This window comes from Cricetulus griseus, chromosome 2, assembly GCF_003668045.3.
Source record: "Cricetulus griseus strain 17A/GY chromosome 2, alternate assembly CriGri-PICRH-1.0, whole genome shotgun sequence".
Classification (NCBI taxonomy): Eukaryota; Metazoa; Chordata; class Mammalia; order Rodentia; family Cricetidae; genus Cricetulus; species Cricetulus griseus.
In genome coordinates this window covers 97,448,892-97,474,627 of record NC_048595.1, presented here as the reverse complement: position 1 = coordinate 97,474,627, position 25,736 = coordinate 97,448,892, and the positions used below count along the sequence as shown (strand labels likewise).

At 43.9% G+C, this 25,736-nt stretch overlaps 2 protein-coding genes across 3 annotated transcripts in view; both read left to right on the top strand.

The window, feature by feature from the left end:
- Ccdc180 (coiled-coil domain containing 180) overlaps positions 1-2,768 on the top strand; it is a 60,558-nt gene extending 57,790 nt beyond the window's left edge. Inside the window, exons 36-38 of the mRNA XM_035438690.1 lie at positions 591-696; positions 1,367-1,502; positions 2,610-2,768. Of these exons, the coding sequence (XP_035294581.1) occupies positions 591-696; positions 1,367-1,502; positions 2,610-2,768 (401 nt within the window). The remainder of the gene's footprint in view (positions 1-590; positions 697-1,366; positions 1,503-2,609) is intronic.
- Positions 2,769-15,060: 12,292 nt separating this feature from the next.
- Tdrd7 (tudor domain containing 7) overlaps positions 15,061-25,736 on the top strand; it is a 65,557-nt gene continuing 54,881 nt past the window's right edge. The window contains exon 1 of one of the 2 annotated variants that reach the window (XM_027403164.2): positions 15,061-15,205. The gene's annotated coding sequence lies outside the window, so the exon portion shown is untranslated. Of the gene's footprint in view, positions 15,231-25,736 lie in introns of both variants that reach the window. The other variant, XM_027403165.2, reaches the window with a different exon arrangement.

Genomic DNA, 25,736 nt, shown 5'->3' with positions numbered 1-25,736 from the left:
CTTGAAAGCAGACAAAAACCAGACACAGGCGTTTCCCAAGAGATGCAGTTCCTGTGGCAATGACAGCAAAGGACACTCAGCCCTCACAGCAAAGAATGTGGGCATAAGCATGCTTGAATTAGAGGTAAATGTTAAGAACCTACTATAAGCTTTCTGTGTCTCAAGACACTCTTGAAGTGCCCAATGGGGCATGAGATCCTCCTGTCTCAGCTTCCTGGTGTCTGGGACCATAGGCATGTATCCATCTAACTTCTTGGTTTCAGTTTGGTGACTGAACTATTAGGCCTGGTGAAGAAGTCAGGGAGCAGAGGCCACACCCAGATGAGCAGACAAATAGACAGACAGACAGAAGGCAGGAAGTGTGTGCCTTGCTGGGTGCTCTCTTGAAGAGTTTCTACTGGTTTGTTTCACTCTGCACTCAGAGCCCTGGAAAGTTTGTCAAAGTTGGATCCCCAGGCCATCTGCTGAGTGGCCTTGACTGTTCCTTCCAGAATGAGGCCTCCAATCTCTAAATATGACCACAGTGTCACGTCCTTGGTTCTCAAGCTGTCTGTGAGGTCACAGTTAGTAAAGCACCTCTTTCCTGTCAGGGATGGAGTCCCAAAAGCAGAAACTATCACTCCTCATAAGGAAGAAGCTGGCCAGGCTGTCTCTGGATGAAGAGTCTGAGAAGTCCCTGATTGATCGTGGGAGCAGGTGAGAGTCTAGAAACAAGGGCAGTGTGAATGGTTGTATCCCCTGAGGGTGGGGCAGGGCTGTTGGGAGACTCTGAACTCAGACAGACCTGATAGCCCTAGAAAGTCATTGATTTCCAGCCTTGAATTTCCTTCTTTGGAATGACTGAGGCTGTTTGAAGAGAAAGTTAGGTGAGGTCACCCAACACATTCTGAGGACTCCACAGTTACTGATTCACATGAGAACCACTATAGGGGACTACAGAGAAAAGGAGGCCTGTCCAGTACAGTCTCAAGCTGCTGCTAGCTCTGTGAACCAGCTTTCAAAGTGCCTGTGCCCTGGTTCTGTGAGCAGTGATTCTCCCAATTGTATTCTCCACAGATATTCCTACAGCATAATAGTAAAAATGAGCCAGGAGCTCATGACTGATGCCTGAATGGCAGCCTGATAAGGAAGCAAGGCCCAGAAAAGGGAAGAAACTTAGGTGTGGCATTTCCCTTTTTCATTCAGCAGGCCCCATGATTGTGCACACTGTTAAGTCATCATGGAAAAAGGAAACAGCATAAAGAACCCAACAGGAAAAGCTTAGGGGATCTTTAACAAAGCCATCTAAATCCATGCTGATGGCTGAGTTTTCAAGCTGTGTGCTGGGTAGTTGACCAATGATGAAGCCAAGCATGTTTGTCTATAGGAAATGGCCAGGAATCAAGCCCAATGAAATCACCATTCAAACTAAGATACTGACTCGGAGGACATCATCAATAACTACCTCTAAGACCACGCTGGGCCACTTGGCCACCATAGAAGCCCGAGATGCTGTGTACCTGGTGAGTCAGAGTCAGGAAGAGTATCCCAGGGGGAACAAGGCAGCCCAGATTGGCTGGCCTGGGAAGGAGAGAGCTTCACTCCACTAGGTACCTTAACATCTGGCCCATGGAGAAAACAGCACATTCCAGCATGCCTCAGAGCCACGGGTCTCAACTCCCTATTGGCACAAGGACACATGTCAAGGACCATGTCCATCCCCTGGACCAGCATGGTCGCTGACTCTGCTGTACTTATCTGAGAGATACCTTACCTAGTGGTTGTGGAGAGACTTTGTGAAAGGACAGCAGAGCCAGGCACAAGGCAGTCAGACACAACAATGCCCATAGCTGTGGGAGTGCACTGGGGTACAATAGCAGGAACATCTGAAAGCCTTCAGGTGCTAACTGTTACCTCCTGTTCTCAACATGAGGCATCTTGTCACATCCTCTCCAGATGCTGAGGGATGTAGAATCTCCCCCATTTCACTGACAAGAAGAACAATACCCAAAGCCATACCACTCCCAAATAGCAGAGCCAGGGTTTGATCCCCACTGATAGGCTATGGGGCTGACCTGATGAGGCTTCACCCAGATGCCACCTGAAGTATATCTGAAGATACACAGATCCTTGGTCCTGGTGCCTATGGAGAAACTTGGGCCTATCCATATACCATTGGAGAAAGCCTGAAGTGCCCAATCCTAGTGTGTCCCCAGATGCTACTCCAAGTCGTAGGCAGAGGGAAAGACTCTACCTGTTGAATTTAGTGAGGGGTGGAGACCCAGTGCTCAGCCTTCTGAAGAAGCCAGGAACCCCCATAGAAGCTCCATGCAGGACAGTGGTCAGGAATGCTCAGGTTCCAGAAACAGAGGCATATGGGTCTCCATCCCTGCTCAGCTTCTCTTTTGCTGGATGGCCACAGGGTTCCAAGTCTCAGCATTCCCAACTCTAAGGTAGGAAAATAACCTCACATACCTGAGAGCTTGTGGGGTGAATTCCTTAGAAATGGCTTGTAGGGCTAGTGCTGTTTCCTCAGGGCCAGGAGCTGCTTGCTATGGGTCCCAGAGCTCAGGGCTCCCAAGTCTGTGAGGGAGGGAGTCACCATGGGCCTTCCTCTTGCCTCCCTTCAGAAATACTTGATACTGCTTGACAAAGAACTGAAGAATATCCATAACCACTTCAAGACACTGGAGTTGGAGGCTCAAAGATGGAAGGAGAGCTGGAAGCGTTCCCTTGACACCATCCAGGCCCTATACTATCCAGGCCTTCCTTCCTCGCACCTCAAATAAAGCCTTTATTTCTGCTCCCTGCCCATCTGTTTACAGCTCTACATCTCAAGCACTGTAGTTTCATCAGAGATGAGGACACTTTGAGTAAAGCAGACAAATGTGGAAGGGGTGCACTTGGTTAGCAAGGTTGGTTGGTGGGTACCAGGACCCAATCAGTTAAAACAGACACCAGGACATCAAAGGAGATAGCATCCATAAGCATGCTTGGTGCTTCATTTCACTCTCTGGATAGAGACTGGAGAAGACAGTGTCTGCCATTCAGGCTAGGAGGTATCAGGGGCCTGTCTGGCCTCCATTGTGGGGGATTACCACAACTAGAAAGCCTGTTCTTGGGTCAGGAGAGATGACTCAGTGGTTAAGAGCATCTGCTGCTCTTCCAGAGGACCCAGATTGGGTTCCCACCCACACTGGGCAGCTTACAACCACTTGTAACTCCAGCTTCTGAGGTTCCAGTGCCCACTTCCTGACTCTGTGGGCACCTGCACACACCATACATATTGTACACACACACACACACACACACACACACACACACACACACACAAATGTGCTAATAGGGAAAGCTGTGAGGTGTTCCACTGTTGCTTTGGGGTACCTTCTCCAAATGGCCACAGGCTTCAATAGTGAGAGCTGGGTCAGTATCTGCAGAAAAGACCTCTCATTCTAGATTTTTCCAGGGCCAGAACTTGTGAAAACACAAGGTGCAGGGCAAGTAAGCTGACCTGAGTTTGATCCCTGGAAGCCATGAAGTGTAACTGACTCCTTCAAGTAGTCCTCTGACATTCACATTCACAGTACATACATACAAATAAAACAAAAACCAGGCATGCAGTAGCCAAGTATCTTGCTCCTCTGAGGTTCTCTGGTCAGGTGAGATGTATGGGCAGGGCACTGTCTATAGAACATGCTAGTCTGTTTTCCAAAGTTCCAAGAGCTACTGAGATCTCTCACCAGGAAGTGAGATCACTTCTTCAGGGTTCCATTACCTGATCACCTTCCTTTAATGAGACCTACAAAGTTCCTCTGACCTAGTGACCACTCAACTTCTCTCATTGTGTCACTTCCTTGACTGTACCTGGTCACTGTCATTGAGAAGATCCGGATGTCTCCATGGCTGCAGGGCTGAGGAGACTGTGCTGGGGGCTCCAGAATCTTCTTACCAGTTCATTGTGCCTCTCAGGATCTCCCATTTCCAGATTGGTGCACTGGGGCTTGTTCTAGAGTCTACTTCCAAAAGATATCACTAGGTGAATGTGAGGTGATACAAAACCTGTCTATCCATTGGTGTCACAAGCAGCACCTGCACAGACTCGGAATGGGAGGAATGGGGAGAATACAATTCAAAACCTGCCCAGAGCCGGCCAGTGGTGGTACACAAACGCCTTTAGTCCCAGCACTTGGGAGGCAGAGGCAAGAGGATCTCTGTGAGTTCAAGGCCAGCCTGATCTACAAATTGAGTTCCAGGATAGCAAGGGCTACACAGAGAAAACCCTGTCTTGAAAAACCAATCAAACAAACAAACAAACAAAACTACTTGGCAGGGTCCCACCCTGTGATACTGCCCAGTTACTTTGCCTGTGGTCCTTGTTTTCCATTCTGTGCTATGAGGCATGGGAATGAAAGGAAGTTCATATATTGTCACCCTTTGGCCCAGAGCCTTCTGATGGCTTCCTACTGTTCTCAGAATCAGATCATGTGTCCTTTCCAGCCTATGTGGTAAGCAGCAACATGCTATGACTTTCTACTCCTGGTGGACTGATCCTCATGAAACCACTGAATGGTTATTGGTTTACTTCTGACTAATGTAATATGGCAAGAGCAGTAGGATGCTACCCCTGTCTCTGTAGGCATGAGCTATATGAACACATGGCTGGGTGGGCCCTATAGAATAGACATTTGTTTCTTGCAAGTCTGAGATCAGAGCGCCAACATGGACCAGTTCTGATAAGTTCTGGGGTGAAGACAGACTGATGTACGTGTGTGGACATGATGATACTCCAAGGGCTGAGGATAAACCAGGACACTGAATTACAGCAGTAGAGATAGAGTCTGGTGTCGTTCCTAAACACAAATGAACTTACAGAACCAGGAAAATCTGGTTCTGTAACCAGATTTCATTTTTTGTTACCCAACTTGACTTTGACTGTACTGACCATCACTTGAGTTGCTGTTGTTACAGTTGGTTGTTCTCCATCAACAGTGAAAGCCTTTTTAGCAAATGGTTCATTATTTTTAAAGGCTAGTCAATGCCCAATATATCACCATGATTCCATTAAATATTCTTTGCTCTTACTTACTTATTAACAGGGACACGTAAAGGACATAATCTATGCCATGCAGCCACTTGCAAAGATGAGCGTGGATTTCCCCACCATGTAGAAAGGCAGGTGAACCACACTGTCAAAGATCATGTAATTGCTTAATTGCTCAACATTTTTTATTCCAGAGACCACACATTTTCATCTATATCACAGGCTAGGATATTATTTGAGCTTCATTTGGTCAAATTATCTCATTAATATATAAATGCTTTTAAAAAGCAGAGTTTGGGATTTAGCTCAGTGATAGAACACTTGCCTAGTGAGAGCAAGGCCCTGTAGGTTTGGTTTGTAACACTCAGAGGAAAAAATGATAAAATATCTCTCTCTCTCTCTCTCTCTCTCTCTCTCTCTCTCTCTCTCTCTCTCTCTCTCTCTCTCTCACACACACACACACACACACACATCACACACAGAGAGAGAGACACACAGTCACACACACACAAAGCAAAAAAAAAAAAAAAAAAAAAAACAGAAAGAAAACATAAAGGAAAACAATGAAAGCCAAAGAGCTAACACACACAAACTTTGAGCTGGCAAGATGGTCCAGTGGACAAAGATACTTGCCACCAAGCCTGAAGACCAAAGCTGGATTTCCAGGCCCATGTGGCAGAAGAAGAGACCAATTCCCACAGGTTATTTTCTGATCACACACATGTTATGGAAAACATGTGTGTGCATACACACAAAATAAATAAATACAAAATAAAATGTAATGAAAAATTTTGAGACAGGGTCTTGCTTTCCTGGAATTCCCTATAAGAACCCAGCTGGCCTCAAACTCACAGAGATCCACCTATCTCTGCCTTCTGAGTGATGGGATCTAAAAGCATATGCCACTCTGCTTAACTTCATAAATTTTTGAAAATTTATTTTTATTTTATGTGCATTGGTGTTTTGCCTATATGTATGTATGTTGGAGTTACAGACAGTTGTGAGCTGCCATGTGGTTGCTGGGAATAGAACCTGGGTCCTTTGGAAGAGCAGCCAGTACTCTTAACCACTGAGCTATCTCTCCAGACCCTTTATCAAAATTTTGTAAATTAAAAAATATTAATCCTGCAGGGTGTGGTGATGTCTCATGCCTTTAATCCTAGCACTTGGGGAGCAGAGGTAGGAGGATCTCTATGAGTTCAAAGATAGCCGGGTCTACATGGGGAATTCCAGGACAGACGGGACTTTGTAGAGAGACCATGTCTCAAAAGCAACAAAACATATGTGTGTGTAAGTTAGTGTTTATGAGTGTGTGTATGTGTGCATGTGTATGTCTGTGTATGTGTGTGTGTGTAAATTCTATCTTTGTCACAGCAAATTACTGCTTCATCCTCTTAGAGTATCATTTGCTCATTTGTGGTGTCTATAGTATTTAACAAGTTAAATTTTTTAGAATTTTTCTGTGGATATGCCTTTAGCTGTAATTATCAATGTGAAGGAGAAATATTCTCTATTCATGAGCACAAACACTGATGATGACTCTTGTAACTTAACATTAGGATACAACAAAATCAGGCAGACATGCTGCCCAACATACTAAAACTACAGAGCTTTTATTTCACGGCAATAGTTGTAGTTTTGCCATCAAACATATAAAAGCAAATGCAGTATGCTGACCCATTCTTATTATGTAGTTATGGAGAAAATGTTTCTACTTACTTAGACACTCATCTAAGTGAAAATGCAAATATTTAGCATCCTGCAGAGAACTCTTGTACTCCTAAGACCAAGCCCACGGATATTATTTTGACTATTGGAGGCCTGGCTTTCATATTGTCAGGACTGCAGCCCTGACTAATGCCAAGTGATGTGTGGGCATGACACACAGACCATAAAAATAAGTCACTTTGTAGTGACAGTGCCCATTTGCCATGCCAAAGCTGTAACCTACAAATCTCAAAGAAATGGAGTTTGGCCTTTTCAGACTCAATATGGGGTGAGGATTGAGAGGGTGACTGAGTACCATCGAGGCCTGTGCTTTACTTGAGCCCTAAGGAAAGATCCCTAACAGAGTTATCAATTCTGTTTTGAACGTCCAGCCATTGCCTAACAAGGAAACGATGTGCTCTGGGTGCCACGCTCGAGAAAACGGATTAATCCGAGTTTGCTGGGAGGAATTAAGCATGACCTTGAGCCCAAAGAAAACATTAGGAAAGTTTGGCAGCATGCTCCAAACACCACAGGAGCTCCCTCCCCAAAGGGAGAGTTTATATTCCTCCTCTCCAGCCTCTGAGTTAGGACCCAAAAACTACACTATCTAGAGAGGGGCGTTTGGATAATGGAACTATGACCTTCAGAGATGCCTTTCTCATAAGCATGGGCTCATGGGATGGGAGTGAGGAGGCTCTCTGGAGTAGTCACATTCCTCACTGACAAGTCACATCCCTCCAGTCTGTTCTCTACCTCACCGTCTCTAAATGTGGATAGGGACAGGGTGCCTGGTAGCTTCCCAGGAAGGAAGCAATTGGAGAAGAAGCAGGAAAGACACACTGGAGACTTTTAGAAATTTAAAGAGAGAAACTATATGGATAACTAGTAACAGAATCAAGATCAAGGCTCCGTAGGAACAACTGTCATGTTTCATGGACTCTGTATGTCCATTTACTAGAATCAACAGGTTGTAATTCCAGCCCTCAGTGTGATGGTGTTAGGAGGTGGGGCCTTTGGGAGATGATGTTGGTCATGAGGGTGGAGTCTTCATAGATAGGACCAGTGCCTTTATAAAAGAGATCTCAGTGAGCTCTCTGCACACTTGTCACTATGTGAGGAGAAACCCACAACAGGACACAATGAGGAGCCAGCAATCTGCAACCCAGAGGAGGGTCCTCAGCAGAACCGGACCAAACTGGCACCCAGATCTTGGGCTTTCAGCCTCCAGAACCGTGAGAAATAAATTTTTTGTTGTTTGTAAGCCACACAGTCTGTGGTGCTTTGTTATAAGCAGCCTAAATGACTGAGGTATTGTCAGTCTGCAACTGGTACCCAGTTTGCTGATTTACAGGTGTATAGCTCTTCATGGGAGTTTTGCTACTAGATAAATGTTTGCTGTTTTTTATGCTTTTAATGTATTGCCTTTTGTTTGGGGAGTCTTTTATTCCACGCATTGGGAGTACAGACAGGTGGCAAAGCAGCACAGAAAGTGTTGAACTTGAGCCAGCCTTCACCCATTCATTCATTGCAAATGTTTGCTGCCAGCCTGTGTGTGCCAGGCGCCAGAACATGTAGTCATCATGATCCTGGACCCACCTTGAATACACAAGTGACCCTGTAACGAGCAAGCTGCGATGTTTACAAGCAGGTTTAGAGTCCAACTTCTGGAGCATGCGCTGTAGGAGGAGGAGCGATCAAGTCACAGCTGAGTAACAGCCAGATTCCTGCAGGAGTTTCCTCTGGACCAAGCCCTGCCCCAAACCCGGGGTTAGAATGTTACAAATGCAAATTACAAAGCTGCGGAGAGCAAGGGCTCCAGCTTTAAATGGAAGAGCAAGTAAAGGGAGAATTGGGAGATAAAATATTGGGCTAAAAGAACTCTAGGGAGTCCTTTGAAAGGAATGATTTCTTTAAAAGTCCTCAAGTGGTTAAGCGCTAGGGCAAATAAGGTATCCTGTGATGTAGTGGGTAATGGAGAATTCCATTAACAATATGCACATGTGTCTATTGCTGAAGAACGGGAACATCTTGCTCTCCTTGTCTCTGGATGGGGTTGGTTGTCGGGGAATTTCTAGCAGTATTTAAATCTACAGGGCCCAGGAAACAATTCCCAATCTCCATTTTATGACAAATATTTTAAAGCCTCTGCTCATTTACTCCTGACATAAAATTCACAGCTCCCCTGGTCCAGAAAAACAAAAAAATCACATAGAAAATTTATTGTAAAATTATGCGGAAAGTAATCCATGTTTATATAAAATAGAGGTTTGTCATCTACACCAAATAGCTAGCAAGGCATTGACACTTTGTTTGGAACAAGGGGAACTTACCTGACTAGCGACACAAGGAGCATCCAAGTACTGGTCCAGACTAACTGCCCAGTTATTGTGACAACTGAAAATACTCTTATGCCCTGGGGATGGGAGCTTCTCCCCTGGTGAAACTCTTGATTAATAGGAACTGACCTGATGGCCCCAAGAGAAGCTCTTCTGCTACTTAGTGGATTAGCTCTGTCATGGAAAGGGATCCAAGCTGGAACTGGAGCCAAGGGCTTTGGAACTCAGTTCAGTGTAACCTTGGACTTTGATGGTGGTTAGGGTCAGGGGCTGTGATGCTGCCTGGGTGGCACTTTTCGGGAATCCTAACTCCTCTTCCCTTTCAGAGTCTGTGAGTCAGTGCTGAGTGAGTGCCTCCCATGTTCCAGGCAGTTTCTTGTTGCTGCTTTCCCCTTTCTTCTCTCCCAGCAGCTATTACAGCATAATTTTTGTACCAATAGATTTAGCTGTTATTTCAGTTTGGTGCCTGATTGCCTTGTTTAAAGTACTAGTTACCACAACCTCCTGCTGTGCCAAACTTCTGGGCCTCTCAGCTCCCTGGTAGTGCTTTTTATCTACACCCAGTCACTGTCTGTATTGCAAGCCTTGTCTAAGGCTAAGCTGTATGAATGTCCGGCAATTCACAGGGAAGGGGGTGAAGATGGTCTCTTAGACAGCACAGGCTCTCCCCTGTTAGTTCTCCGCACAATATGCCCTTAAAGCTTTCATTATCCCCTTTCCCACTGTTGGTGGCTCTGTGGCCTCAGCCACTTCCCTGATCACCCTGCTGGGATTAGGGCCTTTCAGCTGACTCACCTTGGAAGCCTTTGTGGGAAGCTTAGGGGTTTTGCTTGATCAGCATACTCTGAGCTCCACCAGGGCCTGAATTTCAACAGGGTTCTGGCAATCCCTCCCTTTTGTTTGGTGTTTTGTTTTTGCCCCCTATTTTTCCTTACTCAGTTAAAACAAACATCGTGTCTAGAAATTTCTGTCTGTTCACAGGGCAGTAACTGAAGAGGGAGCGATGATACCATTAATGATTCATCAAAAATAGAGCTACCCAGAGGTTTCTTTTGTTGTGGATCTAATTTTCCTGACCTTGTGTAAGCAACTAGTAGCCAAGAAGCAGGGTTCCCCCTGGATTTAGAAACAACTCAGCATGTGGCAGAGTGGCAGGCAGGAATGCTGGTAATGTCACTTGCAGCTAAGCAGCTAGGAGAATGAAGACTCAGTTAAGCTGCACTGAGGAGATGAAATGCTGGGTCCTTAACTGCTTTTCCATGAGACCACATGCGAGGAAAAAAGTGCCGTCTAGAAGCTCAGCTAAGAGAGCACTTGTTTTTAGGTGGGGGCAGTGAGAGAAGTTCTCCGAGAGGTACCTCCGGTGACACCCAGTTATGTCACTGCAAGTCCCTGCAGTTCACAAATGGATCAGAAAGTGATAAACCAGAGTTCTATGGTGCTTTGTGTTTTCTTTTTGGGAGACAACATAAAGAAGCAACAGATACATTTGGGTAGAAGGTGAGATGGCAGTACTTGACGTCTCTCAAAATGCCACTTGAGATTTAGAAGGGAGGATTTGCAACGCTCCCCGTTGGCTGTGAAAGGGAGGATGAAGGGTGTATTGATTCTTGGGTTGTACTACAAAAATGTGTCGAGTAAGAGGGTAAAAGCTATAGATATGTGCTTGGAGCAAGGCCCTTACTGGGCTTGCTGGACTATTAAGGGGGTGGAGGTAGAGTGCCCTGCCAAGAGCCCTGTATCCTCATGCTTTGGTCAGGTGTCCTGCTGTCTCCACTATGGCTCTATTCACAAAACTAGGCTGCCCCGATGAACAAAAATGCATGAAGAACTTTGAGTGGAGGGATTTGTTTGTTTGTTTACCCTGGAACTCACAATATAGACTATGCTGGCCTATGGACTCACAGAGGTCTGCCTGCCTCTGCCTCCTAAGTGCTGGGTATAAAGGTGTAACACTGTGTCCAGCCTGGTGGAGTTTTTATATCTCCATCTTTCTCAGCTCAGGATACTGTAGCAGTGGGACCATCTTCCCTCCCTACACTTAGGCCTTGCTTTGCATTTCCTTTTCGTGATAAGCTCCCTTTGGTGAAGCCTCTGAGGGGACACATGATCTACCAGGAGACTGCCTCCTGAAAAAGTCACATGAGCAGGACTCTGAGGACCTGTCAGCAGCCTTGGAGATGAGAAATATGTATTCTCTTCTCCGGAATGGCAGATCCACCCATTTGCTCCCCGCCTCTACTCACAGTGACCTAAGATGAGCTTGGCCTTTTCCTGCGGAAGAATACCTTTGAACGGCATTCTATCTATTGCAAAACTCTGCTCTTTGGTTCTAGTTTTCCCTAAGGCAGTTTCCAATGTGTATTCAGAGTGGGATTTGACTCTGTAAAATCCTGTGTGTCTATGTTGTTTCCACAGGTTCTGACATATTGTTCCACAAAAGGATAACAACCCTGAGTCTAAAGAGTAGCCTGTGTAAGCTGGGCATGGTAACACATGCCTATAATTCCAGCACTTGGGAGTGTGAGGCAAGAAGATAGTTTTATGCTAGCCTCAGCCACATAACAAGCTCTTGTCTCAAGAAAAAAAGTCTTAATTATCCTAAATTCCAGCTTTAAAACAAGCAACCAAACAAGATCACATAATTTCCTTGCTAAAATCCAGCTACTTAAGACTCCTCCTGATGCATCTCAGTTAAATTTACCTGCAGAACAGACACTTTGTCCAAGGCCAGTGTATATATGAAAAGATGCTCTATGTCTTTAGTCACAGGGAAAGGCAAGTTAAAGCCTCTGTGCTATGTCCCTCAGTATATAGTCTCAATGTTCTATCCATCCAATGTAATGCTCCAATGTAATGCTCCAAAAAAGACTGACGTTATTCCAGAAGTCCTGAGTTCAATTCCCAGCAATCACATGGTGGCTCACAACCATCTATAATGAAATCTGGTGACGTCTTCTGGCCTTCAGGCATACATGCAGGCAGAATGTTTGTATATAATGTATAAGTGTATATAATGAATCTTAAAAAAAAAAAGACTGATGATGCTGAATACTGGGAATGAGTGGATGTAGCCACTTAAGAGTCCACTTTGACATTTATATATAATTATATATACAATATGATTATATATTATATAGTTAGGGATGCATATAAATATATATTCACATATGTAAATATATACACTTAAGTATACTTTATCTTACATCTTGATATTAATTCTACTCCCAGGTATGTATTGAAAAAAACCATTTGACCACACAGTGGTTATTTATAGAAGCTTCGTTCAGAACAGCTCCAGATTATAAGCAACAAAAAATGCACATTGAATGTGACATATCCATATACCCAGCCATCCTGTTGACTGTTGATAAGTACAACAGGGATTGATTCACAAAAAAGTTACACTAAGTAAAATACCAGACGCAAAAGACTTCATTCATATCATATGATCCCAAGCATATGGTACTTTAGAGAAAGCAAAACTGTGGTGACAAAAATCCCATCAGCAGCCACCAGGAGTGGTGGGTACAGGGAGGGAACAAAGGTAGGCAGAGGGCACAAGGTAACTTTTAGGAATGAAAAGACTAGTTCATCATTTGATGGTGATAGTGGCTACACAGTTGGATACATCTGTTAACATTCATCAAACTGCACACTTGAAATACTTGTGTGTGGCTACTATAAAGCTGGTTACAGAAAACTAGCTACAGCATAAAGGATCTCAGACTTAGGGTCCATGCACATCATTTTATGATTTATTTTGTACTGAACTCAGTACTGTCTAACTTCCTCTCCCCGAAGGCATCCTCTCAGTTCATAGGTGCTGTTTCGATCCCCCACCCCCATCTGAGTGTGGAGCTAGGACATGCCATGAGTATTGTAGAGTCCAAATAGGGAGCTGGCTGTATTCTAGATCTGTGAAAGCCACTGCCACGTTTGGAGTAGATTAGGGGACAGCGTAGGGAGAAAGCATGAAGTCTCTGTAGTTAGTTGTTTTTAACTCTTTGTTCTTTTGGAGGGCCTGCCATCCAGCTCCCAAGCTAATCACATGGAGACTTATTATTACTTACTAATGCCTGGCCTTAGCTTGGCTCATTTCGAGCCAGCTTTTCTTAATGTAAATTATCCTATCTACCTTTTTGACTCTGGGCTTTTTCATTTTCTTACTTCTATAATCTTACTTTCACTTTTACTCTGTGGCTGGCCCCTTCTTTTCTTGCTCCTTGATCTCTCTTGCTTCCGGATGCCTCTTTTTCTCCTTCTATTTATTCTCTCTGCCTGCCAGCCCTGTCTATCCCTTCTTCTGCCTCACTATTGACCATTCAGCTCTTTATTAGACCAATCAGGTGTTTTGGACAGGCACAGTAACACAGATTCATAGAGTTAAATTCAAAATAAAAGAATGCAACACATCTGTGCATCATTAAACAAATGCTTAACACAGCATAAACAAATATAACACATCTCAAAATAATATTCTACAAGTCTCTGAATCCATAGAGTGACAGCATTGGGAACAGGGAACAGGGCAGGGAGAAAGACATCCGAAACAGACTGAAACAGAATAAAGGAGATGTAGAGAACTCAGTTTCAGAGAGAGACACTTGGGCAGATTTAGGCAGGGGCCAGATGTGAGATTATGAAAGGGAACTGTGTTCAAAGAACATTCCTGGCCAAAGCCTTAGGACAGAATCTGCTGAGCACAGGATATCTGGCTTTCCACAATCTCCATCCAGTCTATTCATCGCCTACTACAGCTTTTCAATGAATGGAAAGTTCCTTAAGCACAAGGCTTATAGGTCCTCCACACACTTTTGCTATTTGACAGGAGGTATTAAGTCCATAACAGTTAATTATCCACTCACCCACTGAAGGATATTTATGCTATCTCTATTTTTTAGGTATTGCAAGCAAATAAACATCCTTGTACAGGTCTGTGGCCGATAAACCCTTTCCTTTGTCTTGGGTCAATATCTGAAAGTGGACTTGAAGGATATAAACCACTAGTATATGCAACATCACAAAAGAATCTCAATAGAATTCTGCTGAGTGAAGAAAGCCACACCCTTCCCCCAAAAGACAATCATATGAAATAATTACATTTATATAAAACCCTAGGGGGAAAAAAACAAGCAGATCTAATATAAAAGAGAAGTTACAGGACTAAGGAATGGGGCATAAGGTAAATATTATAGAAAGAGGGAGAACTTATGAGGGTGTGGCTGTGCTCGTTATGTTAGTTTCTGTGATGGTTTCTCTGTTGTATGCATACCAAATTCATCGAATGTACATTGAATCATGCAGCTTATAGTATGGCAAGTATATCTCAAACTGTAAAAAAAAAAAAATGCCAGCTGGAGTAGGCAGCAAACTCTCAGCAAAAACATACAGAATGATGGAAAGTGTTCATGGTGAGCTCAAGGCAAACCAGGTGTTAAGAAAATGTTAGTGGAATTACTGCGAAGGGGTGAATAAATAGCAGATATCCCACACTGTTAGAATGAATGAACGAATTTGACAAGTATGTATTTCATGCTTATTACATACTGGGCAGGATCCCAAGATCCCTGTCCTCCGACAGCTTTAATTTTAGGGCAGTGGATGAAAGTGGTGCAGCTATACAGGTGTGAAGGAGACGTGACAAAGCAGAAAAGAAAGGATAGAAGAAGGCTGGCATTTTAGTGTGGTCACCTTCCTCCAGAGAGTGACCGAGAAGACAGCTGAAGACGGATTGTCTACGGGAATGAAAACGAACTAGTGAGATGCTGAAGAGAATGAACTTTAGGGAAGGAGTGTGAAGCCCACAGCCCGAGCTCCAGCCCGGCGTGCGCACGCGCAGAAACCGCTAGGCGGCGTCGGTTTCCCCTCTCACCCGCGGACCCCGGAGTGGGCGGCGGCGGCCTGAGCGCCTGCGCTTGCGTAGAGCCGAGTCGAGCCGAGCCGGGCGGCCGAGGGGCGGGGCGTGGTGTGGTGGGGCGTGGCCTAGCGGGCGGGGCTTTAGGTGATTCCCAAGCCCCGGCTCAGGCCGTGCGGGGGAAACCGAAAGTGGGCGGCGGCCGCATCGGGGCCCTGGCGGAGGAGGCGGAGGGAGCCGGGCCCAGAGGCGCGGGCGTGGGCCAGGGGCCCCCGGGACGAGGTGAGCTCAGGTCGGGGCGCGACAGGTGAGGGCGACGCGGGACGGGCTGCGGGGCGGCTGGGCTCGGGCGGGACAGCGGCGGGGCGCGGCGTCTCAGGCCCCGGCCTGGTCCCCGACGCGGCGGGATTCCAGAGCGTCGTGCGTGACGCCCCGGGACGTGGGCCGGGCGTCCAGCGGGGAGGCCGCGGTGCAGCCAGAGATGCAGAGGGGGGCGTGGGCGGCGCGCAGATCTGAGCAAGAAGTGGCTCCCGGGCAGGAGCAACCGGCCGTGGCCGCCCGTGCGGGGCAGAGGTACCCGAGCTCTGCGCAGTTGTGCCTGCCCGCGGGCCACACTGCGGCGGCCTCCGCCCTCGAGACCGGCCCGTGAAGGCCGCGCACATCAGGCAGGACCTACATGTAGCCGTTCCTGTCAACCGTGAGCGCTGGGGAGGAAACAAGCTTCTACGGAGAAGTTGTCTTGGAAGTCGGAGCTGACGGCTTTTCTCTTCCCATCCTCTTGAGGGGTATATTTCTATTAATATCCAGGGCTACCATTCCCCAGTCATTTTGGGAGCAGGGAAGGGAGCTGTGTATAGAGATGTTAGTCAAGACCCAGCCCCAAAGGATTCTGATACTGCCACTACAGACCAACCAAGGAAACCAGTATTCTGGTTGGTAACCCCTTCGGCTCTGGACATCTGCAGAGAAGTGTTCTTGGGAATGGAAACGCTTTAGTGATAGAAGTGAAATTTAGAACTAAATCACTGTCACTTCCTGGATGAGAGTGTGGCATTCTACAGTGGGGCCTTTGCTGATACATACTGGCATCTGGGCTTCAGAGCTTAATTGTGAGGTCAGGAATAAATTGCACCCTTTCTTTGAGCCTGTTTTTTTCATGTACCAAATGGTAATAGTTAACTTACCCTTCGAAGTGTTGTCAAGACGAGGTAAACCCTTTGGCTCATAAAAGTGGTTCTTTTCCTTTCTCCAAACTGGCCATATTTTACAGTTTGGGACTTGAGGGTTTTTGGGGACAGAGACACACAGATGTTTTTATAGGATAAATTGGCACATGGTGATTTTTGTCGTTGTACCCAGATGACATAGTTGAGCTTCAGTTACATGCAAAGTACTGAGCCGGTTGTGGAGTCCACAGCTCCTCAACCCTTCTCTTTTGTAGATTCCATCTTTGCCAAGACAGCGAGGCAGCACTTGGCAGTGCCCTCCGATTTTAGTCCTGTGGATTGGAAGTGAAATGTAATCCCTGCTAATACCCTTTTAAATGCGCCACATGAACATGGCTGAGTGAACTATTGTGTTTTGCATTATGAGTTTGGAACTCTTACAAGGATCTTTCTAATATAACGGATGTTTAATAGAAATGTAAAGAATACACTTTATAACTAAATTCTGCGTGCTTGTTTGTGTTTGATGAAATACAAACAGCAAGAACTGAGCTTTGATGTGGAAAAAATGTCTGGATGCTTTCATGGAATAGGAGTTTCTTGTCGATTAGAATGAATTTGACTTTCATATTTATGTGAATTGGCTTCTTTCTTTGTTCCAAATTTGTTTCCTTCACTGTCCTTCATTGTTTCCATGAATTCCCCAAGAGGTCAAAGTCTGTCTTTTCAAACAAACAAAAAATAATCAGTTTTGTAATTTTTAGTCCAAGTGTGTGCCAGTCAGAGCTTCTGCTGAACCAAGATAATCCAATGAGATTTCCAGCCAGACTTAATATTTCAGCCTGTGTAGCTTTGTCATGAGCAAGCAAACTGGTAATTTCCATCAGAACTTTGGAGCCCATTTGTAGGATATTTTTGTTTGTTTGTTTGTTTGTTTGTTTACTCATTACTCTTTGGCTTTTTGGGGGTCCACCACTCAGCTCCCACATAAATCAATCACACAGTCTTATTCTTACTTTGAATGCCCAGACTTAGCTTGACTTGTTACTCGCCAGCTTTTCTTAACATAAATTATACCATCTATCTTTTGTTTGTAGGCTTTTATCTTTATTTCTGTATGCCCCCCTTTTTTTTCTTTCCCCGTGGTTTGCTGTGTAGCTGTGACTGACCCCTGGTATCCTCTCTCCTCCTCTTTTTTGCTCCTCCATCTTTTCTTTGCCCAGACTTCTCCTATTTACTCTCTCTGTCTGCCCGCCCTGCCTATCCTTTGTCCTGCCATACTATTGGCTGTTCAGCTCTTTATTAGAACAGTCATGTGTTTTAGACAGAGTAACACAGCATCAGAGTTAAACAAATACAACATAAAAGAATGCAACCCATTTTTGCATTATTAAGCAAATGTACCACAGCATAAATAAGTGTACCAGATCTTAAAATAACATTCTACAATACCCATTTCCTCCTCAAAGGAATCTGAGGAAAGCATAGAACCAATAGCTTTGCCTGTGCTCAAAAAGGCACAGGTACTTGGTAGTTAGAATTAGGGTTGAGACCCAGATTCCTGACCAGCCAACTAACTTAATCATCTCAGTGTGTAGACTTACAGAAATTCCTAACTTAGATATATTTCTGTAGTGGCCAAAATAAATAATTTGAAATAACAAGAATAAAAAGATAAACTGCTTCCTAAAAACCTCTAAGGAAGAGAATTACTCTTTCCTTTAAAAACCAGTTATAGATAGACTTACTTAGGTTCAACAAGTAGACTATCATTGGAAAGGAAATAACAGCCCTGTAAGCTTGTGCACACTGGGTGTGGTGAATACCTATAATCCCAGCACTCTGGCGTCTGATAGAAGGCTACATAGGGGGACTTTGTCTTTTAAATGAAAAGCAGAAACAACCCACACACCTTTCCAGATGAGAAATTGCTGGGTAAGAATCTTAGATACATCCTACCCTCTCTGAGGCTTGTTTACTGCTTGGTAAGATGAAAGGCTTGAATTAGCTTAAGTAATGTCTAAAATCTTCCAGCACACACTTTCTGGGGCTTTTAGGTCCCTACTTGGTAAGATCATGTAAGATCTTAAGGAGAGAGTAGCAGTTACCCGAAGTATATTCTCTAGAGCAGTGGTTCTCAATCTTCCTAAGACTGCATCCTTAGTATAGTTCGTCATGTTGTGGTGATTCCCAACTATAAAGTTGTTTTCATTGCTACTTCATAACTGTAATTTTGCTGCTGTTAATGAATCGTAATATTAATATTTAATATATAACTCCCGTGGGGGGTGCAACCCCCTGCTCTAGTGAGATAATACAGATGCTTCAATATTGAGGAAGTAGCTAAAAGGGTAAGAGAGTTTCCCCTAATAATCCTTTGGGGTTATTTGGGTAATTAGAATTTATGAAGGGGAATTAGAATTTATAATGGGAAAAATATAGTGAGAAAGACAAGACAAATTATACAGTTAAAAATAGTTGGAAAAAAGAGAAATTTAGCAGCAGAAAAAAACACAGATAAGAACCAGACTAGTGCACTGTGGTTGGTTGGTAGACACCCATAACCATAGGACACTGGAGGAATATGGATGCTTGCCTGTGGGATACCCAAGACCATGGTGGGCAGCATCAGAAAACATCTATTTCAAACGCATCAAAGCTCATGTTGTGTGTGGTACATCTGAATCCCAGCACTTAGGAGTCAAAGGCGGGAGGATCTGAAGTTTGAGGCCAGTCTGAGCATCATAAGGAGACACTGTCTCAAGCAAACAACAAAAACTTCCACAGATTCTTCAATGTAAGACTCTTTTGAGTCCTTTCTAGGTATATTAAAGAAAAAGAGCAATTTTATACAATATAGTTTTGAAATATGATGAGGATTGTTTTAAGTCATGTAAATTGTTTAAATTTAGAGTTAGCAATGTATCTTAGAGGTAGAGCCCTTGCTTAGCATGCAGAAGGCCCTGATTTCTGTCTCCAGTACCACCCCACCACACACACACAATATTTAAATGTGATGTCCTATACTTCTTATACAGCATTAGCATCGTGGGGCATTTGCAGTGAAGTGTGTAGCATAGAGGAAAGGGAAAAGGTGATGGGAAAGGAGGAGCAGTCAGGTCATTAGAGCTTTTGCAACATGTGACATTCTATTGGATTAGGCTATATCTCTGCTAAGTCAACTTGTGGTAGTACCTGTTAAGGTGCCTGTGTTGTGTGACAAAACTTTTCTTGGGGAGGTGCTACACACACATCTACTCACCCTAGATAAGGAGCCCATGACAAACCAAAGTACAGATGCCATTAAAGTTCTACTTGGTGAACCAGTGAGTTTTATTGGGGTTATGTACAGGTATATGGCTGAGGAGTTACAGGAGCAGAAATGACTCAGACAGCTGCATCACCAAGGCCCATCCCAGCATGACTGACAGCTCACAGAAGCTGGAAACCTGAAGCACACTGCACAGCCTGCAGGCAGTTAGTTTAACAGGTTGAAAACTATCCTTTCCAAGTGACCCAGTTGTTCTAAACCCCTTCCAGACAGCTGGCTGGTCTCGGATCCTGTGCAGCTTGGCTTGTCTGATAGGATCTCTCAGCTTTTATTGCTTACTCTGGCAGGGAGGGGATCTAGAGAATCTAGTCAGTTTCATGGACTTCTGGAGCTATTTTGAATTGTTTACCTTCTTGTTTTAAGGAGCTTCCCAGCGGGATGGGGTATTTCAATCTAGAGAAACTGTTAGACAACAGCCTGCTACCATTCTTTGCTAGTCCCAGGTCCTCTTTCTGAGGTTGGGTCTATTCCCTACAATGCTCTAGACAGCTGGGTCTGGGGAATTAATTGTGTTTTGTTCCAAGACCATTTGCAAAAGTTAGTGACCTTTTGCCTACTTCTTAGAGAAATCATGGAGATCCACTGGCTTGCTCACCAAACTTGTCTGTTGTTACACATGTTTATAAGGCAAGTAAGTGAATCAAGACAACTTCTGATATTTTGAATTAAATACAAAACTAGAAATTTCTCCAGCTTGTTTTCTATTTTCAGCCAGTATATTTTATCTATGGCCATTTCCCATACATAGCATTCTAATGCAAAAGTTTCTTGAGTAGTTTCTGCATGCACACATTGTGCTGAAGTGCATGTAATGCTGGTTTGATGCTTCTGTTCCCATGAGTAAGGAGAAGAAAGAGCAGGAGGGAGTGAAAATGAAGTATGGCCTGTTATAGCATTTCTTCTTCATTGACAGGTCTTTGCAAGCTGGCTTTGTGACTAATTCCTCGTGCCAATTTTTAGTTTGCTTTGCTGCTTGGGAGTTTTACTTAGCTCAGGCAACCCCTGTACTGTCTCGGCAGTCCTCAGGAATGTGGACCAGAGGCTCTTCACTCTGAAATGGAAGGGCCACTCCATTTCTCTCTACCTAGCCTCACTTGTGGTCACCTGGTATTATAGGATATTCAAGATGCACAAAGTAAAAGCCTTAAATTTCACTTAGATTCAGTGAAAACCAAATTTGCATCTACCACAACATTTTTAGAGACTAGAAATAAGGGGAAAGGTTGAGGCAGAATACCCAAAACTTTGCCTTTGAACTCTCAAAAGTTAAAATTCCCTTGGTAAGCTCACTGTTGTTCTTATAATGAATGATTCTCAAGATTTACAAAAAAGAAGCACTTGAAATTTTTTTAGAGGAAGATATTCCTTTGTACCTGAAGAGTGTAATTGCCATCAGTAAAAATTATAAACAGACCAACAAAAATGTCATGATAATCAAAGAGTTCATAAATTACAGCATTCTAGAGCACTATACACTGTAAAATACTATTTAAGCCGTGTCTCTGTTTTTGATCAGTACCTAAAGCAATACAGCTAATGGGATTTGCAACAGAGACTAGAAAATTCACCGTGCATGAGAACAAGGTAAGCACCTGAGCTTCCTTTCTCCCATCCCAGGAGTTAACAGTATTTAACCATCTTTCAGGTCCTCACCTTGCAGCCTCAGATGTCTAGGGAGCTAGTGTTCCTTGCAAGACAGTGTACTTTAGGGAGAAAGTGGGGATGGGGGAGGGTAGAATGACCTTAGTTTACAGACTGCAGGCATCTGCATGGGCATGGCTTTCTACTTTTCTCAACTATGAGCTCCTTTTTGTAGCTTAAAAAAAAAAACCCTGAAAATCTATTACTTACTGTACATGTACATGTGGTATTTGTTGGTTGATTAAATAGATAACCACCAAAAGCTTATGTGGAGTAACACTTTGTGTTATGAATCCCAGCACTCTGACTGGAATCAGAGACATGCCTAAGTGTGCAGTGTTCAGGCACTGCAGCAGCACTTACTGCCCCCTAGGATATGGACACCTGACAGTAATGCCATCATAATGCCCTGACCACTGTCTACTCACTGTGAACTTGGAGCTCAATGTGAACGAGGAGCCCAGGAATAGCCTAACAGTTGCTTTTCATCTGGTGACAGTCATAGTCTTGTTTAGTTTATAACAATCAATGTAACTTGAGGAAAGTTTTAATAATAAATGGCTTCATGATTATTCATATAATAGCTCACATATGTGTTGTATTATAGCGAGTAGAAGGAAGAGGGAATGGATAGTTAGATGGAGAATTTCTCATTCATTCAATATAATAATTTATTGAGTTCTTGTGGACTAGACACTGAAGAGTCTGCAGGGAACAGACACAAATCTTGCAGTGAAGGAGCCAGTGGCATAATATTGGGTGATGATACACAGTAAGGAACAGTAGTAGAATAGAGATCACTGTGCAGTTGGCACAGTGGTGACTTTGAGTGGAGTGGTGGCCAGCAAAAGCATTGCTGAGAATATGATGTTTGAGGTATTTATGTGAAGAAAGTAGTATTGACCCTGGGGCAAGGAGTTACAGGTGTGAGACTGGCAAGCACAAAGGTCCTGAGGTGGGGCTGTTCCAGAAACAGTCCCTGAAAGGTAAGGATGAGTACAGTAGAGTGAGGAAAAGAAAAGAGAAGAATTGAGGTCAGAGAAGATTTTAGTTTTTTGTCTGAATGAGACAGGATGGAAGGAAGTAGAAGGTTTTGAGCAGGAGAATGGCATGATGGGATTTAATATGTAAGGACTTCTTTGTTTGATATATGTGGTCTGAAGAGTAGATTCTAGAAAGTAAAGTGGAAGCAGAGACCAGTCAAGAGGCAAAGATGGACTAGTGCGACCTCATGGAGGTGGTGGGGAGTGGTGGATGTCAGGCATCCATCTTCAAGTATTGCTTGGTGTTGAGGTAGAAGGAATAAGAACTACTGGTAGGGAGCCTCCTCATGCTGGGGCCTTGGAGAAGGAGCTTGTGCCAGGAAAATAAATGTGCTGTTTGCATGCTGGCATTGAATTTGGACACACAAGCATAAGCAGACCCAGACACAACCTTCTGTAGGCTCCAGGTCCCGCCCACCAAATGGAATCAAAATATATCACCTATTTGTAGCAGCTTTGCTGTGGAAATAAATACTAAAATATAGACTTTTAAAATTTTTATAATCTGTGTTTTTAAAAGAGAATGTCAGTAGCAGGTATGTGGTAGCATGAAACTTTACCAGAGCAGTTCAGAAAATTTCACTTAGCTAAAGCAATTGCTAGGGAACAGAATTCAGCATGCAGGTTAAATGATAGGAATGAAAACTGAGGATGCACATGCACTGTTCCACACAGATGAGCTCTGTCATTGAAGCCTCTGCCTGTCCACGGGAATGATGACTAAGTATTGCAGTAGAAGGGCAGGGCAGTTAGGGCCCTGGTCATATGATACCTGTTGGGTTCAGTGCATGGAAAGAGGGAATGGAATTAGAGAAGGAAGCCTTGAAACCAGCTTTCCAGTGACAGTTAAGTCCTGAGTGGAGTATGTGACTTTCACCACCTCCTTACCTTCCTAAAACAAAGGCCTTGCTTGGGAAACTGCTGTTGGCCACACTTTCAAAACAGAAAGAAGGAAGACAGAGGGCTCCTTTCCTGGACAAGGTGGAAAACTGTCCTAGAGAGGAAGGAGAAGCAGACTTGTGTGGGGCAGCTAAAGAACTCACTTTGGATGAGCGGCAGGATGAAGGAAGCCTGGTCTTGTAAACCTTCTTTGTATGTGTTAGTGAAAGGCTTTCTAGTAGTTATTAAAATAAGCCTGTCAGAAGATTGTCCCCACAAGGCAAGTTTGTATACCATGAATGCACAGGCTTTATGTCATTTTTCTTGGCTAGTTACTCAGGAGTAGGATTGCCGAGTTCTGTGTCTAGTATATGCTTCACTTCTGAGAAACTGCTAAACTAGTTTCAGAGACCTGCTTTGAATACCCACCAAAAATGCATGTACGTTCTGGTTACTCTGCATTCTCATCAGGACTGTGTTGTCATTTTAAAAAGTGTGTGTGGTTTTTGCATGTGTATGTGTTAGAGATATGCATGTTTGTGTGGGTGTGCTTGCTAGAGCATGCATGTGTTGGAGGCCAGGGCTTGAAGTTGAGTATCTTATTCTACTGCTTTTTAACCTATTGGGGGGGGGGGAGTGGGAGACAGGTTTTCCTTTTTAAAGAAGTATCATTTATTTATTCTTTAAATTATGAGTGCTCTGTCTGCACATATGCCAGCATTCCAGAAGAGGGCATCAGATCCCATTATAGATAGTTGTGATCCACGTGTGGTGACTGGACTTGAACTTGGGATCTCTGGAAGACAGCGACCACTCTTACCCACTAAGCCATTCTCCAGCCCAGGGTTCTTCTTTTTGGCTACCCTGCCTCTTCCCTCCAGTGATGGTGTTATAAATGTATGTTGTCTGCTTAGCTTTTCATGTGAGTGCTAGGTTCCCAAATTCATGTCCTCATGTTTGTGTAGCAAGCACTTTACCCACCGGGACATCTGTCTGGCCCATCAGAAGTTGTTGCTGTTGGTGACGGTGGTGGGGTGTGTGTGGGTAATGTGGGTACCCCTGTGTTGTGGTACACATGCAGGAGTGAGAGGAGAACTTGAGATTGGTACTGACCTTCTACCTTGTTTGAGACAAAGTCTTTGTTTTTTTCTGCTGAATATGCCAAGCTCGCTGGCCTGGGAGCTCCCAGGGATCCTATCTCTTGCCTCTCATCTCAGCATAGAGCTGCTGGCATTACAGACTTTTGGACAGTTCTGGAGGTTTGAACTAAGGTCTTCATATGGGAGATGTTTTGTTTTTTGCTCTGTCTGCCATTTTGACTTTATTAGTGATTTTGTTGTCTGTGTGCAGGGAGGACTTGGAGGAAGGAAAGGGAAGGGTGAAACAATGTGATTATATTATAATCTCAAAAAATAATTTTTTAAAAGTGTTTGTTTTTGACATGTGCATCTCTACTGAAGTGTGTTCAAGTCATTTGCATATTTCAGTAGTTCTCTATTGAGTTTTGAGTGTGTATGCAGAGTACTAGTTCTTTCCTTTTCTTTTCTTTTCTTTCTTCCTTCCTTTCTTTTTTCTTTTTTTTTTTTTGATACAGGGTCTCTTTATAAAACCCTGCATATCCTGGAATTAACTTTGTAGACCAAGCTACCCTTGAACTTATAGAGATCCTCCTACCTCTACCTCGTGAGTACTGGGATTAAAGGCCTTCATCCAGCTAAATGCCAACTCTTCAATGGCTGTATTATGAAAATATTTTCTCTTAGTCTGACATTGTCGTCATTTTCCTAATGTCCTTTGGAAGAACAGAAATTTAAATTTTTGATGAAATTCAACTTGTCACCTTATTCTGCAGTTAAAAATAATAATCTTGACATAGTCCGAGGTCACAGAGATACACTCTGGTGTTGTTCTGAATGTTTCATAACTGTTTATGTCTGATCTAGATAATCTTTCTCAAGTTAGTTTCTCATAGGGTTCTAGGGTTCGAGGTTCTTTTTTTTTTTTTTTGTGGTGAGTGTGTGTGTGTGTGTGTGTGTGTAAGGATGATTGGATGTTGAGTTTTCTCCATTGAATTTCCCTAACATCATTGTTGAAAATCAGTTGGCGTGTATGGATTATATATTCTAGTTATGACAGTTCAGACTGAGGAGGTCTTGTTGAGAAGAGAAAAGTGCATTAGGAAAACAGGTCCGCATTTGCTACTTGAGCTTTGCTTTCATTTGAGAGTCATATATATTAGACCCTCATCGTAGGAGCTGTTCTTTTAAATGGACAAATAAGGAAATTACTACAGAGGTTTGCTCTTCTGTTTTCTAAGCCAGAGAAAAGGAAAGGCTGCTTATGTAGAGCTCTGCTATCCAATGTGGGAGCCACTAGCCACATTTAAATCAAATATTTACTTCCTCAGTCATCCTAGTATGTTTTAGGTACATAAAGCCACATGTGGCTAGTGGCTCCCATTTGGACAGCACACACATAAAATGTTTCCCTCAGCAGAGTGTGGTGGCACAGGCTATAATTTCAGCTCTGAAGAGGCTGAGGCAGGCAGACCACAAGGTCAGGGATATCATGAACCATGGTGAGTTCCAGGATAGCCTGGACTACATGTTGAAACCCTGTCCTTGTTTTGTTTTGTTTTTTCAAGACAGGGTTTCTCTGTGCAGCTTTGGAGCCTGCCCTAGAACTTGATGGGTAGCCTAAGCTGGCCTTGAACTCCATCTGCCTCTGCCTCCCAAATGCTGCCCAACTGAAAC